Here is a 24,276-nt window from a genome sequence, read left to right on the forward strand (position 1 = left end):
TTTATTACACTGGCTAGCACTTTCAGTACTATATTAAATAAGAGAGGCAAGACCAGACATGCTTAGGATGAAAGTGTTCAGTATTTTGCCATGTATGATGTTAGCTATAAGGGTTTCAGTGGTATCTTTTATCCACTTGAGGAATTTCCCTTCCAAGTTTGCTCAGTTTTTTAAAATCATGAATAGGTTTTAAACTTTGATAAATGCCTTCTCTTCACTTCAGTTATCAATTAAAATAATCATGTGATTTTTCTTCCTTATTCTGTTAATATGGTAAATTATATTGATTTATTTTCAAGTGTTAAACCAACCTTTCACTCCTAGGATAAACTGTACTTCATCATGATTTATTACTGTACACACATGTGTATGTTAATAGTGCAGTCCAATCAAGAGATACATATCACACAGTATGTTAAACAGGTAAAGTTTAATATAAAAATTATGAACTATGATAAAAGAGTAACTATAAGATATAAAGAAATTCTTTATAGTACCCTAGGACTAAGGCAGGGTATCCAAGGAAGAATAAACCTGGAAGTGGTTCAGACCTTAAAGAAAGAGTGTTTCAGCCACCTTAAAGCAGACAAGTTGTTGTTTTGGCCAGGCAGGTGCTGGTCTAGAGTTGTTTAGCAAACAATAGGCCACCTTACCTGACTATAGGGAGAAGGCAGAGAAGACAGTCAGCAAGATGGTACAAGGAGATCTGGGTGCAAGTGTAGGCAGAAAGATTTAAGAGCACATAGGTTGCAGGAGATGGGAGCTTGCTGAATGACTCTTCAGTTTTCAACTCTGCCAAACATGGGAGGCGGTGCACAAGTCATGCAGGAGCTTTCCCAGGGAGTCGAGACAGGTGGCTGCATGCAGGAGGAGGCTCTGTGAGAGGGTTGTAGAAAGGTTATCACCAAGATGATGTTTCAGAATCACACAGGTAATAACTCCTTGGGCCCAGAGGGCTGGTACTACCTAAGAGCCTCACACTCAGAGAGCCAGGCTCTGGCCAGGGCCCGAAATAGCAAGAGAAACACTTTCTCCTTCAGTTTCCCTCCACCTTCCTCTACTGAGAAAGTTTAAAATTGAGAGAGAGGATTAAAAACGGTGGTGCGAGATGTGAAGCAGACACCTCCTCCCAAAATGACATATAATATGAAAATATAGCAAATACATCAAATCCTGACAGAGCAACAGGAAAGAAGGCTGCATCAGACTGTCTACACCTGTGGAAAAGACCAAGCCTCAAGGAACAGGGTAAAGTACCAAAGCCATGATCTGGAGGGACCCAAGCCCTTCCCCCACCCCAGTTCACCAGAGGGAGGAAGAGAAACAGAGCAGGGAGGGAGTGGAGGCCTAGTACTGCTGAACACCCAGCCCTGGAGGTTTGCTCTGGGAGCATGAACCTATATTACATGCTGCTCTAGAAATTAGTGGGGTTGGAAAGCTAAGAAAGGTGGAATACTTGGAGACACTGAGATTCCAGCTGCTTGTGGAAAACAGGGATCCACATCCGGCTGCTCTGAGACAAAAGAAAGATGGGCAGTCTGAGAGAATTCCTAAGAGAGAGGGCTGCTAAAGGGGCAAGGATTGTACAGCGCTTGCTGCTCAGGAGAAAGGACAGGTGCAAAAAACTGGGCACAATCTGCCCAGCAGGTTGGGAAGTTTCAGGAGCTTCAGGTGTTCCATCTCCCTGGCTGGCTATGCAGCTCTGAGGCCAGACACCACGATATGCAGCCTGCTGTGCCTTCCTCCCAACTAGCAGTAGCTCACAAATTGGCTGTCCCTGCTATTGGGCCAGACCCACCTATAGCAGCTACAAGTGCAAACCATAGAGGCTTCTCCCTGCACACTCAGCCTACTGATCCTGGCAGTGGAGACAGGCAGCTGCAGCAAGGAAGCAGGAAAGACCTTCTTCCTCCCAACAGGCACCAGTGCTGCTCGCCTCCAACCCCTGCCATGGCTCCAGGACCTGAGCAGCTCCAGAGAGTAGAGTTTCTGGGCACTAGAGGGCACCACCTACAAAAATGAAATGTCAAAAGGAACCTGGTTCAAGCCAAAAATCTCACAAACCCAGAAAGAGGGCCAACTGAAACTGAACTCATCAACCTTCCTGAAAGAGATTTCAAAATAAAAATCATAAACATGCTCAAGGAGTGACAGAAAAATATTCAAGAACTCAGAGAGGAATTCAGGAATGAGATACAAATGTTGATGAATACAGTATCTGAAATGAAACACACAATAGAGGGATTTAAAAGCAGATTAGATGAAGTAGAGGAGAGAGTAAGTGAAATAGAAATTAGAGAACAGGAATACAGAGAAGATGAGGCACAGAGAGAAAAAAAGAATCTCTAATAATGAAAGAATATAGAGAGAACAGTGTGACCAATCCAAACAGACTAATATTTGCATTATAGGGGTACCAGAAGAAGACAGAAAAAGGGATAGAAAATGCCTTTGAGGAGGTAATTGCTGAAAACTTTCCCAATCGGGCCATGGAGGTGCACAGATCTCCCAACACAAGGCACCCAAGAAGACAACACCAAGATATATATAATAACTAAAATGGCAAAGATCAAGGATAAAGACAGTATTAAAAGCACCCAGAGAGAGAAAAAAGATCACATACAAAGGAAAGCCCATCAGGCTACCATCTGGCTACTCAGCACAAACCTTACAGGCCAGAAGGGAGTGGCATGATGTATTTAATTCAGTGAAACAGAAGGGCCTCTAACAAAGAATACTCTACCCAGCAAGATTATCATTTAAATTTCAAGGAGAGATTGAACAATTTTCAGATAAGCAAAAGCTGAGAGAATTTACCTCCCACAAACCATACTTACTGTGTATATTGGACGAACTACTACAGATGGAAGTATTCCTAAGGGTAAATGGCTATCACCAGAGGAAATAAACCACAGTAAAGAAAGAACAATTAATTACTAAGCAGATACAAAATCAAATCAACCACCCCCAAAGTCAGTCAAGGAATAGCAAAGAGTACAGAATATGATACCTAATTTATATAGAATGGAGGAGGAAAGAAAAGAACCTTTAGATTGTTCTTCCTTTTCAGGATTCCTTTGGCTATTCAGGGTCTTTTGTCATTCCATATGAATTTTAGAACTATTTGCTCTAGTTCATTGAAGAATGCTGTTGGTATTTTGATAGGGATTGCATTGAATCTGTAGATTGCTTTAGGCAGGATGGCCATTCTGACAATATTAATTCTTCCTAGCCAAGAGCATGGGACGAGTTTCCATTTATTAGTGTCCTCTTTAATTTCCCTTAAGAGTGTCCCATAGTTTTCAGGGTATTGGTCTTTCACTTCCTTGGTTAGGTTTATTCCTAAGTATTTTATTCTTTTTGAAGCAACTGTAATGCAATTGTTTTCCTGATTTCTCTTTCTGCTAGTTCATAATTAGTGTACAGGAATGCAACAGATTTCTGTGTATAAATTTTGTATCCTGCAACTTTGCTGAATACCGATATTAGTTCTAGTAGTTTTGGAGTGGGCTGCTGTATTCTTAGGGTAAATTCCTAGAAGTGGAATTCCTGGGTCAACTGGTAAGTCTGTTTTGAGCATTTTGAGGAACCTCCATACTGCTTTCCACAATGGTTGAACTAACTTACATTCCCACGAGCAGTGTAGGAGGGTTCCCCTTTCTCCACAGCCTCGCCAACATTTGTTGTTGTTTGTCTTTTGGGTGGTGGTGATCCTTGCTAGTGTGAGGTGATATCATTGTGGTTTGAATTTGTATTTCTCTGATGACTAGTGATGTGGAGCATCTTTTCATGTGTCTGTTGGCCATCTGAATTTCTTTGGAGAACTGTCTGGTCAGCTCCTCTGCCCATTTCTTAATGGAATTACTTGCTTTTTGTTTGTTGAGGTGCGTGAGCTCTTTATATATTTTGGATGTCAACCCTTTATCAGATCTGTCATTTATGAATATATTCTCCCATACTGTAGGGTGCCTTATTGTTCTGTTGATGGTGTCCTTTGCTGTACAGAAGCTTTTCAGCTTGATATAGTCCCACTTGTTCATTTTTGCTTTTGTTTTCCTTGCCCGGGGAGATATGTTCATGAAGAAGTCACTCATGTTTATGTCTAAGAGATTTTTGCCTATGTTTATTTATCAGAGTTTTATGGTTTCATGACTTACATTCAGGTCTTTGATCCATTTTGAATTTACTTTTGTGTATGGGGTTAGACAGTGATCCAGTTTCATTCTCTTACATATAGCTGTCCAGTTTTGCCAGCACCATCTGTTGAAGAGACTGTCATTTCCCCATTGTATGTCCATGGCTCCTTTATCATATATTAATTGACCATATATGTTTGGGTTACTGTCTGGAGTCTCTAATCTGTTCCACCTGTCTGTGGCTCTGTTCTTGTGCCAGTACCGAATTGTCTTGATTACTGTTGCTTTGCAGTAGGGCTTGAAGGTGGGGAGTGTGATCCCCCCCCCCACTTTAGTCTTCCTTCTCAGGGTTGCTTTGACTGCTCAGGGTCTTTGGTGTTTTCATATGAATTTTTGAACTATTTCTTCAAGTTCGTTGAAGAATGTTGTTGGTAATTTGATAGGGATTGCATCAAATCTTTATATTGCTTTTGGCAGGATGGCCATTTTGACTATATTAATTCTTCCTAGCCAAGAGCATGGGATGAGTTTCCATTTGTTAGTGTCCTCTTTAATTTCTCTTAAGAGTGTCTTATCACAGGGGGCCATCTGGTGAGAAAATGGGGAGCAGCAGAGGTGAGGCATAGAACCTCCCCCCTCATGTTCTGAGAGAAATCTTCTGCATACGTGGATATTTATTGCCCTTGTCTAGCTCGGATTAACACATAGTCTACAGGCACACACCTGATCATCTACATTTGCTCTCTTACAACACTAAACTCTGTTTTCTACCTTTATCTCGTATCTACCTACCACTTCAGCATTTTACTAAAAATAATAATAATAGAGAAATGTGGTATCCACATATAAATCAAGTTTAAAAATCAAATGAATATTCATATTTGAACTGACTGTGTATAGTTCATAATGCATGAACAAAACCAAAAGTTTCTGTGATGACTGCCCTTGCACTGTTCACCATGTAACTTATTCACTATGTAAGAATTTGTTCTCCATGTAAGAATTTGTTCGTTATGCATCAGAAGATTGGAGACTGACGAAAATTAGGCTTGGGGTGGATTAATGATTGTGCATTGAGTATTGATGCCCCTATACAGAATTTTATTGTGGTTAACAACTATTTGATCAATAAATATGAGAGATGCCCTCACAAAATATATATATATATATATATATATATATATACACACTTCCAATTGTAAAATAAATAAGTAACCGGGATGTAATGTATAGCGTAAGGAATATAGTCAAGATATTGTAACAACTTGGTATGGTGATAGCTGGTACCTAGAATTATCATGTATATAGATGTTGAATCACTGTGTTGTACACCTGAAAGTAATGTTATGCAATACTGTTGTCAACTACCCTTCAATAAAAATAAAAAAATAAAAAAAGAGTGTCATAGTTTTCAGGGTATAGGTTTTTCATTTCTTTGGTTAGGTTTATTCCTAGGTTTTTTATTCTTTTTGATGCAATTGTGAATGGAATTTTTTTCCTGATTTCTCTTTCTGTTGGTTCATTGTTAGTGTATAGGAAAGCCACAGATTTCTGTGTATTGATTATGTATCCTCCAACTTTGCTGTATTCCGGTATCAGTTCTAGTAGTTTTGTAGTGGAGTCTTTAGGGTTTTGTATGTACAATATCATGTCATCTGCAAATAGTGACAGTTTGACTTCTTCTTTACCCATCTGGATGCCTTGCATTTCTTTGTTTTGTCTGATTGCCGTGGCTAGGACCTCCAGTACTATGTTAAATAACAGTGGGGAGAGTGGGCATCCCTGTCTAGTTCCCGATCTCAGAGGAAATGCTTTCAGCTTCTCGTTGTTCAATATAATGTTGGCTGTGGGTTTATCATAGATGGCCTTTATTATGTTGAGGTACTTGCCCTCTATACCCATTTTGCTGAGAGTTTTTATCATGAATGGATGTTGAATTTTGTCAAATGCTTTTTCAGCATCTATGGAGATGATCATGTGGGTTTTGTCTTTCTTTTTGTTTATGTGGTGGATGATATTGATGGATTTTCAAATGTTGTACCATCCTTGCATCCCTGGGATGAATCCCACTTGGTCATGGTGTATGATCCTTTTGATACATTTTTGAATTTGGTTTGCTAATATTTTATTGAGTATTTTTGCATCTATGTTCATCAGGGATATTGGTTTGTAATTCTCTTTTTTGGTGGGGTCTTTGCCTGGTTTTAGTATTAGGGTGATGTTAGCTTCATAGATGAGTTTGGGAGTATTCCCACCTCTTCTATTTTTTGGACAACTTTAAGAGAATGGGTATTATGGCTTCTCTGTATGTCTGATAAAATTCTGAGGTAAATCCATCTGGCCCAGGGGTTTTTTTCTTGGGTAGTTTTTTGATTACCTCTTCAATTACTTTGCTGGTAATTGGTTTGTTAAGATTTTGTGTTTCTTCCTTCATCAGTCTTGGAAAGTTGTATTTTTCTAGGAAGTTGTCCATTTCTTCTAGGTTTTCCAGCTTGTTAGCATATAGGTTTTTATAGTAGTCTCTAATAATTCTTTGTTTTTCTGTTGGGTCCATCGTGATGTTTCATTTCTCGTTTCTGATTCTGTTGATCTGTGTTGATTCTCTTTTTCTCTTAATGAGTCTGGCTTGAGGCTTATCTATTTTGTTTATTTTCTCAAAGAACCAGCTCTTGGTTTCATTGATTTTTTGTATTGTTTTATTCTTCTCAATTTTGTTTACTTCTCCTCTGATCTTTATTATGTCCCTCCTTCTGCTGACTTTCAGCCTCATTTGTTCTTTTTCCTATTTTGATAATTGTGACATTAGAGTATTCATTTTGGTTTGTTCTTCCTTCTTTAAATATGCTTGGATTGCTATATACTTTCCTCTTAAGACTGCTTTCACTGCATCCCAAACAAGTTGGGGCTTTGTGTTGTTGTTATTTATTTCCATATATTGCTGGATCGCCATTTTAATTTTGTTGTTGATCCATTGACTATCTAGAAGCATGTTGTGAAGCTTCCATGTGTTTGTGAGCCTTTTGGCTTTCTTTGTGCTATTTATTTCTAGTTTTATACCTTTGTGTTCTGAAAAGTTGGTTGGTAGAGTTTCAATCTTTTGGAATATACTGAGGCTCTTTTTGTGGCCTAGTATGTGGTCTATTCTGGAGAATGTTCCATGTGCACTTGAGAAGAATGTATGTCCTCTTGCTTTTGGATGTAGAGTTCTATAGATGTCTAATAGGTCCATGTGTTCTAGTGTGTTGTTCAGTGCCTCTGTGTCCTCCCTTATTTTCTGTCTGGTGGATCTGTCCTTTGGAGTGAATGGTGTGTTAAAGTCTCCTAAAATGAATGCACTGCATTCTATTTCCTCCTTTACTTCTGTTAGTATTTGTTTCACATATGTAGGTGCTCCTGTGTTGGGTGCATATATATTTATAATGTTTATATCCTCTTGTTGGACTGAGCCCTTTATCATTATGTAGTGTCCTTCTTTATCTCTTGTTACTTTATTTGTTTTGAAGTCTATTTTGTCTGCTACTAGTACTGCAATACCTGCTTTTTTCTACCGATTGTTTGCATGAGATATCCTTTTCCATCCCTTGACTTTTAGTCTGTGCATGTCTTTGAATTTGAGGTGAGTCTCTTGTAAGCAGCATATAGATGGGTCTTGTTTTTTATCCATTTAGTGACTCTATGTCTTTTGATTGGTGCATTCAGTCCATTTACATTTAGGGTGATTATCGATAGGTATGTACTTATTGCCATTTCAGGCTTTAGATTCGTGGTTACCAAAGGTTCCAGGTTACTTTCCTAAGTATCTAAGAGTCTAACTTAACTCACTTAGTATGCTGTTACAAACACAATTGAAAGGTTCTTTTCTATTTCTCCTCCTTTTTCTTCCTCCTTTGTTCTTTATATATTAGGTATCATATTCTGTAATTTTTGTCTATCCCTTGATTGACTTTGGGGATAGTCAATTTAATTTTGCATTTGCCTCACAATCAGCTGCTCCACCCTCCCTACCATGATTTTTCTACCTCTGGTGAGTCCCTCCAAAATAGACTGCAGAGATGGTTTGTGGGAGGTAAACTCTCAGCTTTTGCATATTTGGAAATTGTTTACTCCCTCCTTCAAATTTAAATGATAATATTGCTGGATAAAGTAATCTTGGTTCCAGGCCCTTGTGCTTCATGGCATTTAATACATCATGCCACTCCCTTCTGGCCTGTAAGTTTTCTGCTGAGAAGTCTGATGTTAGTCTGATGGGCGTTCTTGTGTATGTGATCTTATTTCTGCCTCTGGCTGCTTTTAACAGTCTGTCCTTGTCCTTGATCTTTCCCATTTTAATTACTATGTGTCTTGGTGTTGTCTTCCTTGGGTCCCTTGTGTAGGGGGATCTCTGGATCTCCATGGCCTGACAGACTATGTCCTTCCCCAGATTCGGGAAGTTTTCAGCAACTACCTCCTCAGAGACACTTTCTATCCCTTTCTCTCTCTCTTCTTCTTCTGGTACCCCTAGAATGCGAATATTGTTCCGTTTGGATTGGTCACAGAGTTCTCTCAGTATTCTTTCATTCTAAGAGATCCTTTTTTCTCTCTGTGCCTCAGCTTCTTTGTATTCCTCTTCTCTAGTTTCTGCTTCATTTATTGTCTCCTCCACTGTATCCAACCTGCTTTTAATACCCTCCATCGTGCTCTTCAACGATTGGATCTCTGACCTGAATTCATTCCTGAGTTCTTGGATGTCTTTCCGTATCTCCATTAGGATGTTGATGATTTTTATTTTGAACTCCCTTTCAGGAAGAGTCATGAGGTCCATATCATGTAAATCTTTCTCGGGAGTTGTATTAACAATTTTACTCTGGACAAGGTTCCTTTGGCGTTTCATGTTTGTATGTGGCGCCCTCTGGTGTCCAGAAGCACTATTCCGGAGCTTCTCAGTCCCTGAAGCAATGACGGGGGTCACAGGGGAGTGGTACTGGTGCCTGGGGGTAGGAAAGAGCTGTTCCCTGCCTCCTGGCTGCTGTGCCTGTCTCCACTGCCTGAGCAGGGATATTGGTCTGTAACTTTCTTTTTTTGTGGTGTCTTTGCCTGATTTTTGTATTAGAGTGATGTTGGCCTCATAGAATGAGTTTGGGAGTATTCCCTCCTCTTCTACTTTTTGGAAAACTTTAAGGAGAATGGGTATTAGGTCTTCACTAAATGTTTGATAAAATTCAGCAGTGAAACCGTCTGGTCCAGGGATTTTGTTCTTAGGTAGTTTCTTTATTGCCAATTCAATTTCTTTGCTGGGAATTGCTCTATTCAGATTTTCTGTTTCTTTCTGGGTCAGCCTTGGAAGGTTATATTTTTCTAGAAAGTTGTCCATTTCTTCAAGGTTATCCAATTTTTACCATATAATTTTTCATAGTTTTCTCTCATAATTCTTTGTATATCTGTGTTATCTGTAGTGATATTTTCTTTCTCATTTCTGATTCTGTTTATGTGTGTAGACTCTTTTTTTCTTGATAAGTCTGGCTGGGGATTTATCTATTTTGTTTATTTTCTCAAAGAACCAGCTCCTGCTTTCATTGATTCTATTGTTTTATTCTTCTTGATTTTATTTATTTCTGCTCTAATCTTTATTATGCTCCTCCTTCTAGTGACTTGGGGCCTCATTTGTTCTTCTTTTTCTAGTTTCATTAATTGTGGGTTAGAATGTTCATATGGGATTTTTCTTCTTTCCTGAGGTAGGCCTGTATTGCAATATACTTCCCTGTTAGCACAGCCTTCCCTGCATCCCACATATTTTGTGGTGTTGAATTATTGTTGCCATTTGTCTCCATATTTTGCTTGATGTCTGCTATTATTTGGTCATTGATCCATTGGTTATTTAGGATCATGTTGTTAAGCCTCCATGTGTTTATGGGCTTTTTCGTTTTCTTTGCATAATTTATTTCTAGTTTCATACCTTTGTGGTGTGAGAAGCTGGTTGCTACAATCTCATTCTTTTTTTTTAATTTACCAAGGCTCTTTTTGTGGCCTAGTATGTGATCTATTCTTGAAAATGCTCCATGTGCACTTGAGAAGAATGTGTATCCTGCTGCTTTAGGGTGTAGAGCTCTGAGATGTCTATTAGGTCCATCTGTTCTAATGTGTTGTTCAGTGCCTCTGTCTCCTTACTTATTTTCTGTCTGGTTGATCTGTCCTTAGGAGTGAATGGTGTGTTGAAGTCTCCTAGAATGAATGCATTCATTCTATTTCCCCCTACAATTATTTCTGTATTAGTTTCACAAATAGGTGCTCCTGTGTTGGGTGCATAGATGTTTATAATGATTATATCCTCTTGTTGGATTGAACCCTTTATCACTACGTAATGTCCTTCTTTGTGTCCTGTGACTTTTTTTGTTTTGTAGTCTATTTGGTTTGATACAAGTACTGCAACACCTGTTTTTTTCTCCCTATTGCATGAAATTTCTTTTTCCATCCCTTCACTTTTAGTCTGTGTGTGTCTTTGGGTTTGAAGTGAGTCTCTTGTGGGCATCATATAGAAGGTTCTTGTTTTTTTATCCATTCAGTGACTGTGTTTTTTGATTGGTGCATTCAGACCATTTACATTTAGGATGATTATCGATAATTGCCATTGCAGGCTTTAGAGTCATGGTTACCAAAGGTTCAAGAGTAATTCCCTTACTATCTAACATTCTAATTTAACTCATTTAACTCACTTAATGTACTATTACAAACAGAATCTAAAGGTTCTGTTTTCCCCCCTCCATTTCATCCTCCTCCATTCTTTATATATTGGGTATCATATTCTGTACTCTTTGACTACCCCTTTTTATTACCTCTGGTGACAGCCATTTCACCTTAAGAACACTTCCATCTATAGCAGTCCCTCCAAAATACGCAGTAGAGATGGTTTGTAGGAGGTAAATTCTCTCAACTTTTGCTTATCCTTAAATTGTTTCATCCCTACTTCAAATTTAAATTATCATCCTGCTGGATAGAGCATTCTTGGTTCGATCCCCTTTTGCTTCATTGCATTAAATATATCAAGCCACTCCCTTCTGGCCTGTAAGGTTTCTGTTTAGGAGTCTGATGATAGCCTATGGGTTTTCCGTTCTATGTGATCTTATTTCTCTCTCTGGCTGCTTTTAATAGTCTGTCTTTATCCTTGATATTTTCCATTTTAATTATTATATGTCTCGGTGTTGTCCTCCTTGGCTCTCTCATGTTGGGAGATTTATGCATTTCCATGGCCTGAGAGACTATGTCCTTCCCCAGACTGGGGAATTTTTCAGCAATTACTTCCTCAAAGACACTTTCTATCCCTTCTTCTCTCTCTTCTTCTTCTGATACCCCTGTAATATGAATACTGTTCTGTTTGTATTGGTCACACAGTTCTCTCAGTGTACTTTCATTCCTAGAGATCCTTTTTCTCTCTGTGCCTCAGCTTTTTTGTATTCCTCTTCTCTAATTTCTATTTCCTTTATCATGTCCTCCACCATGTCTAATCTGCATTTAATACCCTCCATTGTGTTTCTCAACAATTGGATCTCCATCCTAAATTCATTCATGAGTTCTTGAATATTTTTCTGTACCTCCAGGAGCATGTTTATGACTGTTATTTTGAAATCTATTTTGGGAAGATTTATTAGTTCAGTCTCACTCAATCCTTTTTTTCTGGTGTTTTGATTTTGCTTTGAACCATGTTCCTTTGATGTTTCATATTTGTATGTGGCACCCAGAAGCTCTACTCCCTGGAGCTTCTCAGCCCCTGGAGCGATGTCGGAGTTTGCAGGGGAGCGATGCTGGTGCCTGGGGGGAGGAAAGAGCTGTTTCCTGCTTCCTGGCTGCAGTGCCTGTCTCCACTGCCAGAACCAGTGAGCCGAACACACAGCTGTAAGCCTCTATGCTTTGTGTTTGTAGCTACTGTAGGCAGGGCTTCCCTCTGGCTGGCCTGATGCCAGTTAGCCGAAAGTCACAGCAGGCTGCATATCACGTTAGGGGGCCTTGGAGCTGCATAGCCAGCCAGGGGAATGGAGTTCCTGAAGATTGTGAAAGTTCCCAACCTGCTGGGCAGAGTGCACCTGGATAATTTTGTCTATGTGTTCTTTCTCCTGAGCAATAAGCTCTGTGCAATCTTTGCCCCGTTAGCAGCCCTCTCACTTTGAGGAGGTCTCTCAGACTGCCTGCACAGATCAGCTGGATATGAGTCCCTGTTTTCCACAAGGAGCTGGAATCTCCATCTCTCCAGGTATTCTGCCTGTCTTAGCTTTCCAACCCCACTAATCACCAGAGCACCATGCAATGTAGGTTCATGCTCCCAGGGAAGATCTCCAGGGCTAGGTGTTCAGCAATTACAGGCCTCCACTCCCTCCCTGCTCTGTTTCTCTTCCTACCACAGGTGAGTTGGGGTGGAGGAAGGTCTTGGGTCCCGCTGAGTCACAGCTTTAGTACATTACCCTGTTCCATGAGGTCTGTTCTTTTCTCCAGTTTTATGCAGTCTCATGGGCCTTCTTTCCTATTGCTCTTTCAGGATTAGTTGTGTTAATTATATTTTCTCATTATATGTGGTTTTTGGAGGAAGTCTCTGTCTCACCTCTCACTCTACCATCTTTGATCCTATCAGTTTCATTAATTTTTTCTATTTTTTCATTATTCTCTATTTTATTTATTTCTCCTCTTATCAAGTCCCTCCTGCTAACTTTGGATTTCATTTGCCCTTTTTCTAGTTTCTTTAGTTGTGAGTTTAGTCTGCTTATTTGGGAATTGTTCTTGTTTCTTGCAGAAGGCCTGTATTCTTATTTACTAGCTCTTAAAACCACTTTTGTGGCATCCCATATATTTTGAACTTGTATTTTTGTTTCATTTGTCTCCCTGTATTATTTGGTTTGTTTTTATTTGTTCATTGATTATTTAGAAGCATGTTGTTTTGCCTCCATGTGTTTCCTGGGTTTCTTTGTTCACATAATTGATTTCTAGTTTACCACTGTGATCTGAAAAGATGCTTGCTACAATTTCAATCTTTTTTAATTTATTGAGGCTTATTTTCTGTCCTAATATGTGATCTACTCTGGAGAACATTCCATGAGCAGTTGAGAAAAATGTGTATATATCTGTTAAGTCCATCTGTTCTAATTTGTGTCTGGATGATTTGTCCATTGATATGTAATGTGTTAAAATCCCTTAATATGATTGTGTTGCTGTCTATTACCCCTTTAGATCTGTTAGTATTTGTTGTATATATTTAGTTGCTCCTATGTTGGATGCGTATTTATAATTGTTATATCTTCTTCTTGGACTGATCCCTTTATCATTATGTAATAATATCCAAATGAAACGTCCTTCTTTGTCTCTTGTTACTTTCTTTGTTTTGAATTCAATTTTATCTTATGTAAGTACTGCTGCTCCTGTTCTCCCTTTTATTTGCATGAAATGTCTTTTTCCATCCTCCAGTTTCAGTCTGTGTGTTTTTAGGTCTGAAATGAGTCTCTTGTAGATGGCATATAGATGGTACTTATTTCTTTATCCATTCAGCCACCATATGTCTTTTGATTGTTGCATTTAGTCTGTTTATATTTAAGGTAATTGTTTGTAGGTATATCCTCACTGCCATTTTATTAATTGTTTTCTGGTTGTTTCATAGTTCCTCTGTTCCTTTCTTCCTCTCTCTTAAGTTCTTCTCTTGTTATTTGATGGTTTCCTTTAGTGTTATGCTTAGATTTATTTACTTTATTTTTTGTGTACCTTATATAGGCTTTAGGTTTGTAGTTATCCTAATGTTCATAACTAGTTTCTTTAAAATATAGCAGTCTATATTAAGTTGATGGTTGCTCCGTTTTTAACACAAGCTAAACGTACTATTCTTTTACTCTTCTTCCTCCTCCACACCTTATGTATTAGATGTCATAATCTACATCTTTTGCATATCCCTTGACTAATACTGTGTACAGTTAATTTTACTCCTGTTTCTTTCTAACTTCATACTTGCTTAATAAGTAGTTGGCCTACTAAATTCACTGTATGTTTATTTTCACTGACGAAATACATTTAGATATAAGAACATTTCCATCTACAGAAGTTCCTTTAACATATTCTGTAAGGACAGTTTAGTGCTGATGAATTCTTTTAACTCTCATTTATCTGGGAAACTTTTAATCACTCCTTCAATTCTGAATGATAACCTTGCTGTGTAAAGGATTATTGGTTGTGGGTTCTTCCCTTTCAATACATTAAATATTTCATGCCACTTCCTCCTGGCTTGTAATGTTTTGCTGGGAAATCTGCCTCTCTCTTGCTCTTTTAAGATTCTCTCTTAATTTTAAACTTTGCCATTTTAATTACTATATATCGGTATTGTCTTCCTTGGGTTCCTTTAGTTAGGCACTCTCTGCCCTTCCAGGACTTGGGTGTCTATTCCCTTCCCCAGATTCGGGAATTTTTCAGCAATTATTTCTTCAAAAACACCCTCTACTTCTTTGTCTGTCTCTTATCCTACCCCTATTATATGAATACTATTTCATTTGCAGCTGTCCCACAGCTCTCTTAGCATCCTCTTGATTCTAGAGACTTTTTTATCTCTGTTCCTCAGCTTCATTGTTTTATTGTTCTCTAATTTCCATCTTGCTGATTGTCTTCCCTACTTGCAGCAACCCCTTATTCATTTCTTCCACTGAATTTTTCATTTCAGTTACTGTATTCTTCAGTTCTGAGTGGTTCTTTTTCAAATCTTCTATTTCTGGGTTGAAATTGTTGCTGAGATCATTGATGCTTTTCCACAGGTCAGTGGGTGTATTTATAACTGTTACTTTGAAATTTTTATCAAGAAGATTGGTGATCTCCATTTTATTTAGCCCTCTTTCTGGTGTTTTACATTGTTCTTTTGTTTGGAGCATATTCCTCTGCCTCCTCATTTTGTCTGGGTTTTTGTATTTCTTCCTTTGTAGAAGGCATCTCTGTTGCCCAGAAGCTCAAGACTCTTTGCACACCAGTGCCTGGTTCTCCTTTATGATCAAGCCATAAGTCTGGGTGGTACCGCTTTTCTGCCTGTCTGTGGGCAGTGGCTGATCTCTATCAGCAGAGGCTGACAGCTCACGTCTGCATGCCCTTTGTGTTCTGTGAGGTGTTTCTGCTGGGATCACTGTGGGCAGGGATCCCCTCTGCCTGCTGGGCAGAAATGGCGGCTGCTGCTGGAGTGGCCACACAGTAGAGGGCCACTGCTAGGAAGAGTTGGCTGGCTGGGTCAGGTGCACAGAGATGTGTGCCTTGGGGCTGAGCCACCAGTGAGAAACTTCTGGAGTTGGCTACCATGAGCACCTGACCATCTGGGATAGGGAGGTGTCATCCATCTGTCCTTTCTCCTCTAGATAGAGGTACCTCCAACCCATAGCATGCTCTCAACTGCTGGTAAATCTTTCAAACTGCCCCTTGTATGTTGAATTTCAGCAGGACCAATGGCATGTGCCTGTCCTCCACAAGTGGCTGGAGTCTTAGCCTCCTAGTGCTCCAGCTCTAACTGGTGTCCAGCTCTGTTAATCACAAAAGTCTAATGCAATGTGGACTCATTTTCCAGAGCAGATCTCCATGGCCAGGTGTGCAAGTTTTCTGAGCACTTATTCCCTCCCCACTCCATTCCTCTTCATCTGGCTTGTAGGCTGGAATAAGGGAAGGGATTGGATCCTGCTTGATCACAGCTTTGGCACGTTACCCTTCTCAGTGTGGCCTTCTCTTCTTCATCAAGTGTAGCTGATCTGTTCTGCAGTCTTCAGGACATTTTCAGGGTTAGTTGTATTTGGTGTAGTTGCTTTATTGCTGTGTGGGAAAAGGTTTCCACCTTGCCTTCCTACTCTACCATCTTTTCCACCACAAATCAATCACTTGTGTTTCTGTCTTAATGTCTCCCCTTTCATTTACAATTTTAATTATGTGATTCCTTACTTTCTTTTTCTTGGTAAATCTAGCCATGTATTTGTCCATTTTGTCTATCTTTTCAAAACAACAGCTCTTAGTTCCATTAATCTTCTCTATTCCCTTTTTAATTTGTATTTCATTTGTTTCTGCTCTGATCTTTGTTATTTCCTTCTTCCCACTATGTCTGGGTTTCATTTGTTCTTTTTCTTTTTCCTTGAGGTATAAAGTAAGATTGTTTATTTGAGATCTTTCTTGTTTCCCAATGTAGGTATTTATCACCATGAACTTCCCTCTTACAACTGCTTTTGCTGCACCTGATGAGTTTTCCTATGTTGGGTTTCCATTTTCATTTTCTTAAGATACCTTTTTGATTTCCTCACTGACCTACTGGTTGTTCAGTGGCATGTTGTTTAGTCTCGTGTTTATGAATTTGCCAGTTATCTTCTTGTAATTGTTTACTAATTTCATAACATTGAGGTTGGAAAAGATGCGCAATATGATTTATTTTCTTTTTTTTACAATCCAGATGTCTTTATTTTCTTTACATTTATCAAGCCATGAATTCATAGGGAATGGGTTCCTGAAGCTCAGGCTCCTTTCCATTTGTTCTCACAAAGTGTGCTCCTCTGTGTGGAGTTGACTGGTGTTATCAATTGAACCCAAGTACCTTTCTCTTTGGCTTCCTTCTTTTTCTGATCATTTTCCTTTACAAGCTGCAGGAAGCTATCTTGACTCTGAGTGATTAATATGCTCACTACATACATTAATTCTCTTTGCAAGAATCTTGCCCTTGTTTGTTTACAACAATGCCAACAGCATGCTGGGTAACATTGTAGGTTCTTCTTCCAGTTTTGCCATGGTAACTTTTGTGGAACATTCCTTTGTGAACAGTGCCCATTCCTTTGATGTCTACTGTATCACCTTTCTTGTAGATTTACATGTATATGGCCAAAGGAACAACCTCACATTTTCTAAAAGGTCTAAAGACCATATAGTGAGTCCTTCTCCTCTTCCTTTTACGTTGGTCATATTTTCAAATTACTGGAAGATGGCAGTTCCATCCAAAAGGCAATATGATTTCAGTATTTTAGAACTTTCTGAGACTTGTTTCATGACCTAACATGTGATACATCCTGGAAAATGTTCCATGTCTGTTTGAGAATAATGTGTAGTATGCTGCTGCTGGGTGGAATGTTCTGTAAAGTTCTGTTAAGTTGATCTGACGTGTAAATTTAAGTACAATGTTTCCTTATTGATTTTCTTTCTGAACTATCTATCCACTTTTGAAAGTACTGACATTCTCTTCTATTTTTGTATTTCTGTCCATTTATACCTTCAGGCTTGTTAATATTTGCTTTATATTTAGGTACTGCTATATTAGATACACAGATATTTACAAATGTTATCTACTCTTGTATTGACCCCTTTATCATTATACAGTGACCTCCTTTGGGGGTGGCCCAAGTTGGTTACCTAGGATGACCCTGCACTAACTTCCTCCCACAAATATAACAAATGTAAATCTTGAACAGTTTATTCTGAAAAAAAAAAAAACTAGCTACACTGTTCCTCTACAACAAAAGATAAAAGGACCACATCAAGACATGTAGGAGGGGCAGAAACATGGTCTTGCCAAAAACCTCACCCCAAGCATGGTGACCCACAATAGAGAAGTATCTCAAGTATGGACTTTCTCCCAAAGGAAAAATGGTTTGTGCCCCACATCAAATATCACAACCCTTGGGAGCTATATCAGAGAAATTAACCCCCAAAATGTCTGCAATAGAAAACCAATGGGACTTACATACCAGGAACTGAAAAGTTTGTAGGGGACTGAGATTCTCTTTTTAAAGACACATATGCAGCATCATTCACCCCAGGGCCCAGCATAAAAGCAGCAGATTAAATAGCACCTAGCCAATATGTGAAAGATCCATTTCTCAGATTTTAAACCATCTGCCAGAAGGACAAGGGACAGTTGGGACCCTCTCTGGTGGTGGAGGTGCTAGTGAGCACCATTTTTGTACTCTCCCTCCACCCTGCTAATACAGGCATGCACACATGTATGCAGCATTCTCCTACTGCCTTGCTGGGGCCAGAGGGTATGAGCAGTCATGGCACTTTTCCACTCCCTTGCTAAAGCTGGTAGGCATACCCCCATGCCCTCCAGCTACATCACTAAAGCCACAGACAGTTCTTGGCAGGCTACCACCTTCAGGGCACTGCACAGACAGCAGACTGAAACAACCCCAGTCCTCCTTTGAAAAAGGTCTCTCTGTTTCCAAGAGCTTCAACCCACGGGACAGAGTTCAGGTTTGCCACTCACCTAAAGACTACAGTAGAGTTCCCAGGGAACATTAGCAGATAGACACCATCATTGGACCCTACCGTGGTCTTGCTACAGGTCACTGGCAACCCCCAGATGGGAGTTTGTATACCTATCTGGAGCCCTGATTTTTGCAACTGTCACCCAGGGGATACCTTCAGAACTCCTGGTCTAGAGACCAGCAAAGTTTACAATTGCAGCCCCATTGAACTCTATATATTTATATACTATAAAAGCTGCGGCCTGAGCGTCTGCTTACAATCAACCTAAAACTAGGTGCTGAGTTCCTTCCCCTTGGAATACTGACAGGTCTTGTACACATCCTCAACAATAAATACCTATCAAGAATAAATCAGGCTGCTTAGACAACTCAAAGGTTTAAGAGACAACCAAGAGCTAGGGCAAGGTTGAACAATGAAGTTCATCTCCTCTACAAGGCCACTCCTTCAAGTCTGAGAGATGTTGCTGTTTTGTCTAATACATAGAAATGAATACAGAGAGTCAAGCAAAATGAGGAAACAGAGAAATACGTACCAAATGAAAGAACAAGAAAAAAACTTTAGGAAAGACCTCATGAAACAGGTAAGTAATCTACTGATAGACTTCAAAATAATGATAATAATAATAAGATACCCACAGAACATGGAAGAAGAACGGATGAACACAGAATTTCAACAAAGAAAAGAAGAAAGTACCAAACACAAGTTACAAGGCTGAAGAATACAATAATTGACCTGAAAAATAAACTGGAGGGGTTCAACAGCAGACTAGATGAAGCTGAAGAATGGATCAGCAATCTAGAAGACAGAGCAGTGGAACTCACTGAGAATAGCAAAAAGAAAAACAATTTTGAAAACTGAATTTACCTTAAGGACCTAAGGGACAAAATTAAGCAGAATAACATTTGCATTATAGCGGTTCCACAAGAAGAGAGATATATAAAGTTAGATTTTTCTTGTGTCTTGAAGTAGGCCTTTATCACTATGAATGGCCTCTGGGAACTGGTTTTGCTGAATCCCATCGATTTTGGATCAGTGTATTTCCATTTTCATTTGTCTCAAGGTATTTTTCTGATTTCCCCTCTAATTTCTTCATTGACCCAATGGTTGTTCAGAAGCATATGTTTAATCTCCACGTATTTGCAATTTTGCCAGTTTTCTTCTTGTAATTGATTTCTAGTTTCATACCACTGTGGTTGGAAAAGATGCTTGATATGATTACAGTCTTAAATTTATTGAGATTTGTTTTGTGGCCTAACATGATATCTACCCTGGAGAATGTTCCATGTGCACTTAAAAAAATGTGTATTCTGCTGCTTTGGGGTGGACTTTTCTGTATTACACTTATTAAGTCAATTTGGTCTAATATGTCATATAAGGCTGCTGTTTCCTTATTTTCTATCTAGATGAGCTATTCATTGGTGTAAGTGCAATATTAAAATCCCCAACTATTATTGTATTGTTGTCAATTTATCCTTTTAGGTCTGTTAATATTTATATATTTTGCTGTTTTTATGTTAGGCTCATATATAATTTACAAATGCTGTATCTTCTTATTAGATTGATCCCTTTGTTATGTAACGCCCTTCTTTGCCTTTTATTAAAATATTTCTTTTAAAGTCTATTTTACCTATTATAAGTATTGCTATACCAGCCTCCTTTTTGTTTTCATTTGCATGGAATATTTTTCTCTTGTCTCTTCATTTTCAGTCTTGTTTGTCCTTACATATGAAGTGAGTCTTATAGGCAGTATATAGATGAGGCTCATTTTTTAATTCAGTCATTCTATGTCTTTTGACTGGAGAATTTAGACCACTTACAATTAAGGTGATTATTGATATGTATGTACTTATTTCCATTTTATTCATTGTTTTCTGGCTATTTCATAGTTCCTATTTCTTTTTTCTTCTCTTGTTTTCTTCCTTTGTGGTTAGATTCCTTTCTCATTATCTTTTGTGTGTCTACTATAGGTTTTTGCCTGGTGGTTACCATAAGGTTCACATATAACATCCTATATATATATATAAAAAAGTCTGTTTAAGTTTATAGCAAATTGCATTCTAAAACTCCATATTTTACTCCCTTCCCCATCTTGTTTTTTGATGTTGTATTTTACATCTTTTTACTTTCTGTATCCCTTAACTAATTATTGTAGTTATAGTTAAACTTACTACTTTTGTCTTTTAACCTTCATGCTAGATTTATGACATTAATCCACTACCTTTACTATATATTTACCTTTACCAGTGAGGTTTATACTTTCATATGTTCTGTTACTACTAATAAGTGCCTTTTTATTTCAGCTTAAAGAAGCACCTTTAACATTTCTTGTAAAGCCAGTTTAGTGGTGATGAAGTACTTTAGTTTTGCTTGTCTGAAACGCTCTTTCTTCTTCAACTGTGAATGATAATCTTGCTGAGTAGAGTATTCTTGGTTGGAAGGTTTTTTCCTTTCAGCACCTTTAATATATCATGCTACTGCCTTCTGGCCTGCAAGGTTTCTGCTGAAAAATCTGCTGAGAGTCTCTTCTGGTTCTTCCCTTATACATAAATTACTTTTCTCTTACTGATGTTAAGATTATCTCTATCTTTAACTTTTGACAATTAATTATATTGTGTCTCAGTGTAGATTCTTATTTTGGGGACTCTGTGGGATTCCTAGATCTGGATGTCTGTTTCTTTCTCTTAGGTCAGAGTAGTTTTCAGCCATTATTTCTTCAAATAAGCTTTCTGTCTCTTCCTGTATCTTCTTTTGGGACCTCTGTGATGCCAAATAGGTCTTCCTGATGGAGTCCCATAATTCCCTTAAGCTGTCTTCATTCTTTTTTCTTTTTCCTCCTTTGATTGGATGAATTCCACTTCCTTGTATTCTAGTTATGGATACTTTCTTCCACTTTATCTGTACTCCTATTGAACCCCTCTATTGAAATTTTCAGTTCAGTTATTGTATTTTTGAGCCCTCAATTTCTGTTTGGAACTTTTTAATATTTTCTGTCTCTTTGTTGAAACTTTCACTTTGTCATGCATTGTTCTCCTGACCTTGGTGAGCATCTTTTGGCCATTATTTTGAACTCTATCAGATAAATCATTTATCTCAACTTTATTAAGATCTGTTTCTGGAGTTTTATCTTGTTCTTTCTTTGTTTAGAACACATTCCTCTGTTTTGTCAGTTTACTTGATTCTGTTGGTTTCTGCACAATGAATAAAACAATAAAACAGTCAGTTCTCCTATTCTTGACAGAGTGCTTTTGTGTAGGTGATGAACTTTGTCATTCATCCTTGTCCTAGCTCTTGGTTGTCTCTCAAACCTTTGTGATTTCCTAAGCTATCTTCTTTTTTCTTAGTATCTCCCAAGAGTTGAAGGTATGCCAAGACCCGTCAGTGTCCCAAAGAGGAGGATCTCACTCAGCACCTAGATGCAGGCTGATCAGAAGCTAGACTCTCAAGCAGCAGCTATTCCCTCTACCTGGGATACCAGACTGTAGCTAGGTCTGCTATGCTGTAGCAGGGATTGCTCCCACAAAGGAAAACACCTGAGAGGCTGTAAATCATTCTATAAAAAGAAATCTTTGTTAGTACAACCCCTCTTTCCCATCTCAGCTTGGTGAAGAGAAAGCTCAGATCTTTCTCCAATGCATATATGAAATTTAGCCAAAGGAATGGGCATTAGGTAAAACATCCTATCGTAAGGTGGGAGAAACAAGCTAAAACCTAACTTCTATCCCTTCTCTCCAGATTGTCTAAAGAAAAATTAAATATGTTCAGCATACAGTGGTGACCTCTACAGTCTTATAATCTTGATAGAACATTGACTTATTATTGTCACCTCACCTCTGGGACAAGTAATGACTATAGGGAAAGCTTTACATAAAATTTCTCAGTAAACCTCAGATGTTTTTAACATGTGTTTGAGATCTTTATTTCTCATGATTTCTTAGGTACAACAACTATGACCGGGCTGTCATCAATACCATACCTTATGATGTTGTCCACCGTTGGTATACAGCACACCGGACTCTAACAGTAGAGTTGAGGAGACCTGAAAATGAGTTTTGGGTCAAACTAAAGCCTGGAAGGGTGGGTGCCAAACTTGAAATGTCTAGTAAGCTTTTTATACTGAAGCAATGAATGATATGAGTCATAATCTTGTGAAGGAAAAAGAAAGTCCTAGGTATTGGCACTGGTCCTGCTACTCACTCACTGGATGACATCAAAGCAGACCCTACCCCATATCTAGGCATCAGTGACTCTATTTGTATGATGAGGGGATTGAACTAGATGGTCCCTAGGGGTCCTCCCACCTTTATGATTCCTTTTTTTTTTTTTTTTGCTCTTTATGGTTTCTCTGGATAAAGAATATCTTCAGCTTAGCATAAAACAATGAAATAGTTCAACACTTTGAGAAAGTGCATAATAAGAATTAAAGAGAAGGAAAACAAAAAGAAACCAATTGTGTGATTTGCTTTCATAAGAGAACAATTATTCAAGAAGTGCAAGGCCTCTTACTTACTGTTGCCTTTGTAACTGCCACTTAACCCACTACAGAGCTATGCACATCCTACTTTCCAAATGTTTGCTTAATCTCAAAAGAAAATGCCTCATTAAATGTAACCAGAAAACAACCTAAATTTTTCCTTTAAAATGATCTCTTCTGATTAGAGTTCCTTGGTCTGCACTTGTTCTAATGGTTTGTGTTTTTCTCTTTTTGCTCATTACAGGTTCTATTTATAGACAACTGGCGTGTCCTACATGGCAGGGAATCCTTCACTGGTTACCGCCAACTCTGTGGCTGCTATTTAACAAGGGATGACGTATTAAACACTGCTCATCTCTTGGGGCTTCAGGCTTAATATTGACAGCTTTGGTATTATGAACACACTTGGCACCCCGGCTACCAGTATTTTATATGAACAGAATAGTATTGTGTCAAAACTTATTTCAAATTGTCTCCTTATCCCTTCACATAAAACAGAAGTCACCACTTTCTCTAGTAGGGAAACCCATTAGAGAGAAGCTTCCAATTATCTGATATCAGTCATTTAGTGTGATACTCTCTTCTCCAAGTTGTAAACATGAGGTCATTTGTTTTTTAGACATTTTGATATAATTTTTATCAATCTACTTCAGAAATACAATGTCCACGCTGACAGGGAAACAAAAATAGTCACTAGGTAAAAATTTATTGCAACTAGATCAGTTAGAACGAAAGGCATTCTAGGAATAACAAAGTCTTGATAAAGCAGTGATTTGCAAAACTTTTGGTCTTAGGACACCTTAACACTCTTAAAAGTCATTGAAGACCTTAAGAGTTTTGGGGTGTTGGTTATATCTATTGATACTAATTGTAGTAGATACTAAGACGGAGAAGGGTTTAAAATTCAAAAACACAAAAGCACACATTCCTTGGCTATCACAGAGATGACACCATCACATGTCACATAGCCTCTGGAAAAGTCCTCTATACATTCAATAGATAATGAGAATAGAAAAGACAAATATCTTAGTGTTATTATTAAAAAATTGTTCTTAACCCACAGACCCACTTAATGTGTTTCAAAGACCCCTCCAGTTTTCTTCAGACCGCACTTTGAGAACCAGTGGGCTAGGGGATACCTTGGGACAGTCCTTTACATAAGCCTGTGGATTAAAGAGTTTAGTTGAAACCCTAGATTTTTCTCTATAGTCTCTAGATCTACAGACACCATAGCAATTGCTTAATAGCACAAGCTCGGTAATAAGGTAAGAACTGAATATAAACATAGTGTTTTATCTTGTCAAAAAGATCATCTCCATCCAAGTCATCTCTTGAGGGATTAAAGAGTCACAATAGCTCCTGTGGAACAAACCCATCAGTTTCAGAAATTTTTTAGAGACTTCTGAGGTTCCATATGATAATTCATACATCCATACACATACACACACAACACAAAAGAGTGAA

The 24,276-nt window shown here is 38.5% G+C and overlaps 1 protein-coding gene across 1 annotated transcript in view; it reads left to right on the top strand.

Annotated features, from left to right (window-relative positions):
* The window catches only part of LOC130682308 (trimethyllysine dioxygenase, mitochondrial-like), a 30,571-nt gene extending 7,827 nt beyond the window's left edge, over positions 1–22,744 (top strand). Inside the window, exon 3 of the mRNA XM_057496696.1 lies at positions 22,277–22,744. Coding sequence (XP_057352679.1) covers positions 22,277–22,466 — 190 coding nt within the window. The 3' untranslated portion in view covers positions 22,467–22,744. The remainder of the gene's footprint in view (positions 1–22,276) is intronic.
* Positions 22,745–24,276: the final 1,532 nt, after the last annotated feature.

This window comes from Manis pentadactyla (assembly GCF_030020395.1).
Source record: "Manis pentadactyla isolate mManPen7 chromosome Y unlocalized genomic scaffold, mManPen7.hap1 SUPER_Y_unloc_3, whole genome shotgun sequence".
NCBI lineage: Eukaryota > Metazoa > Chordata > Mammalia > Pholidota > Manidae > Manis > Manis pentadactyla.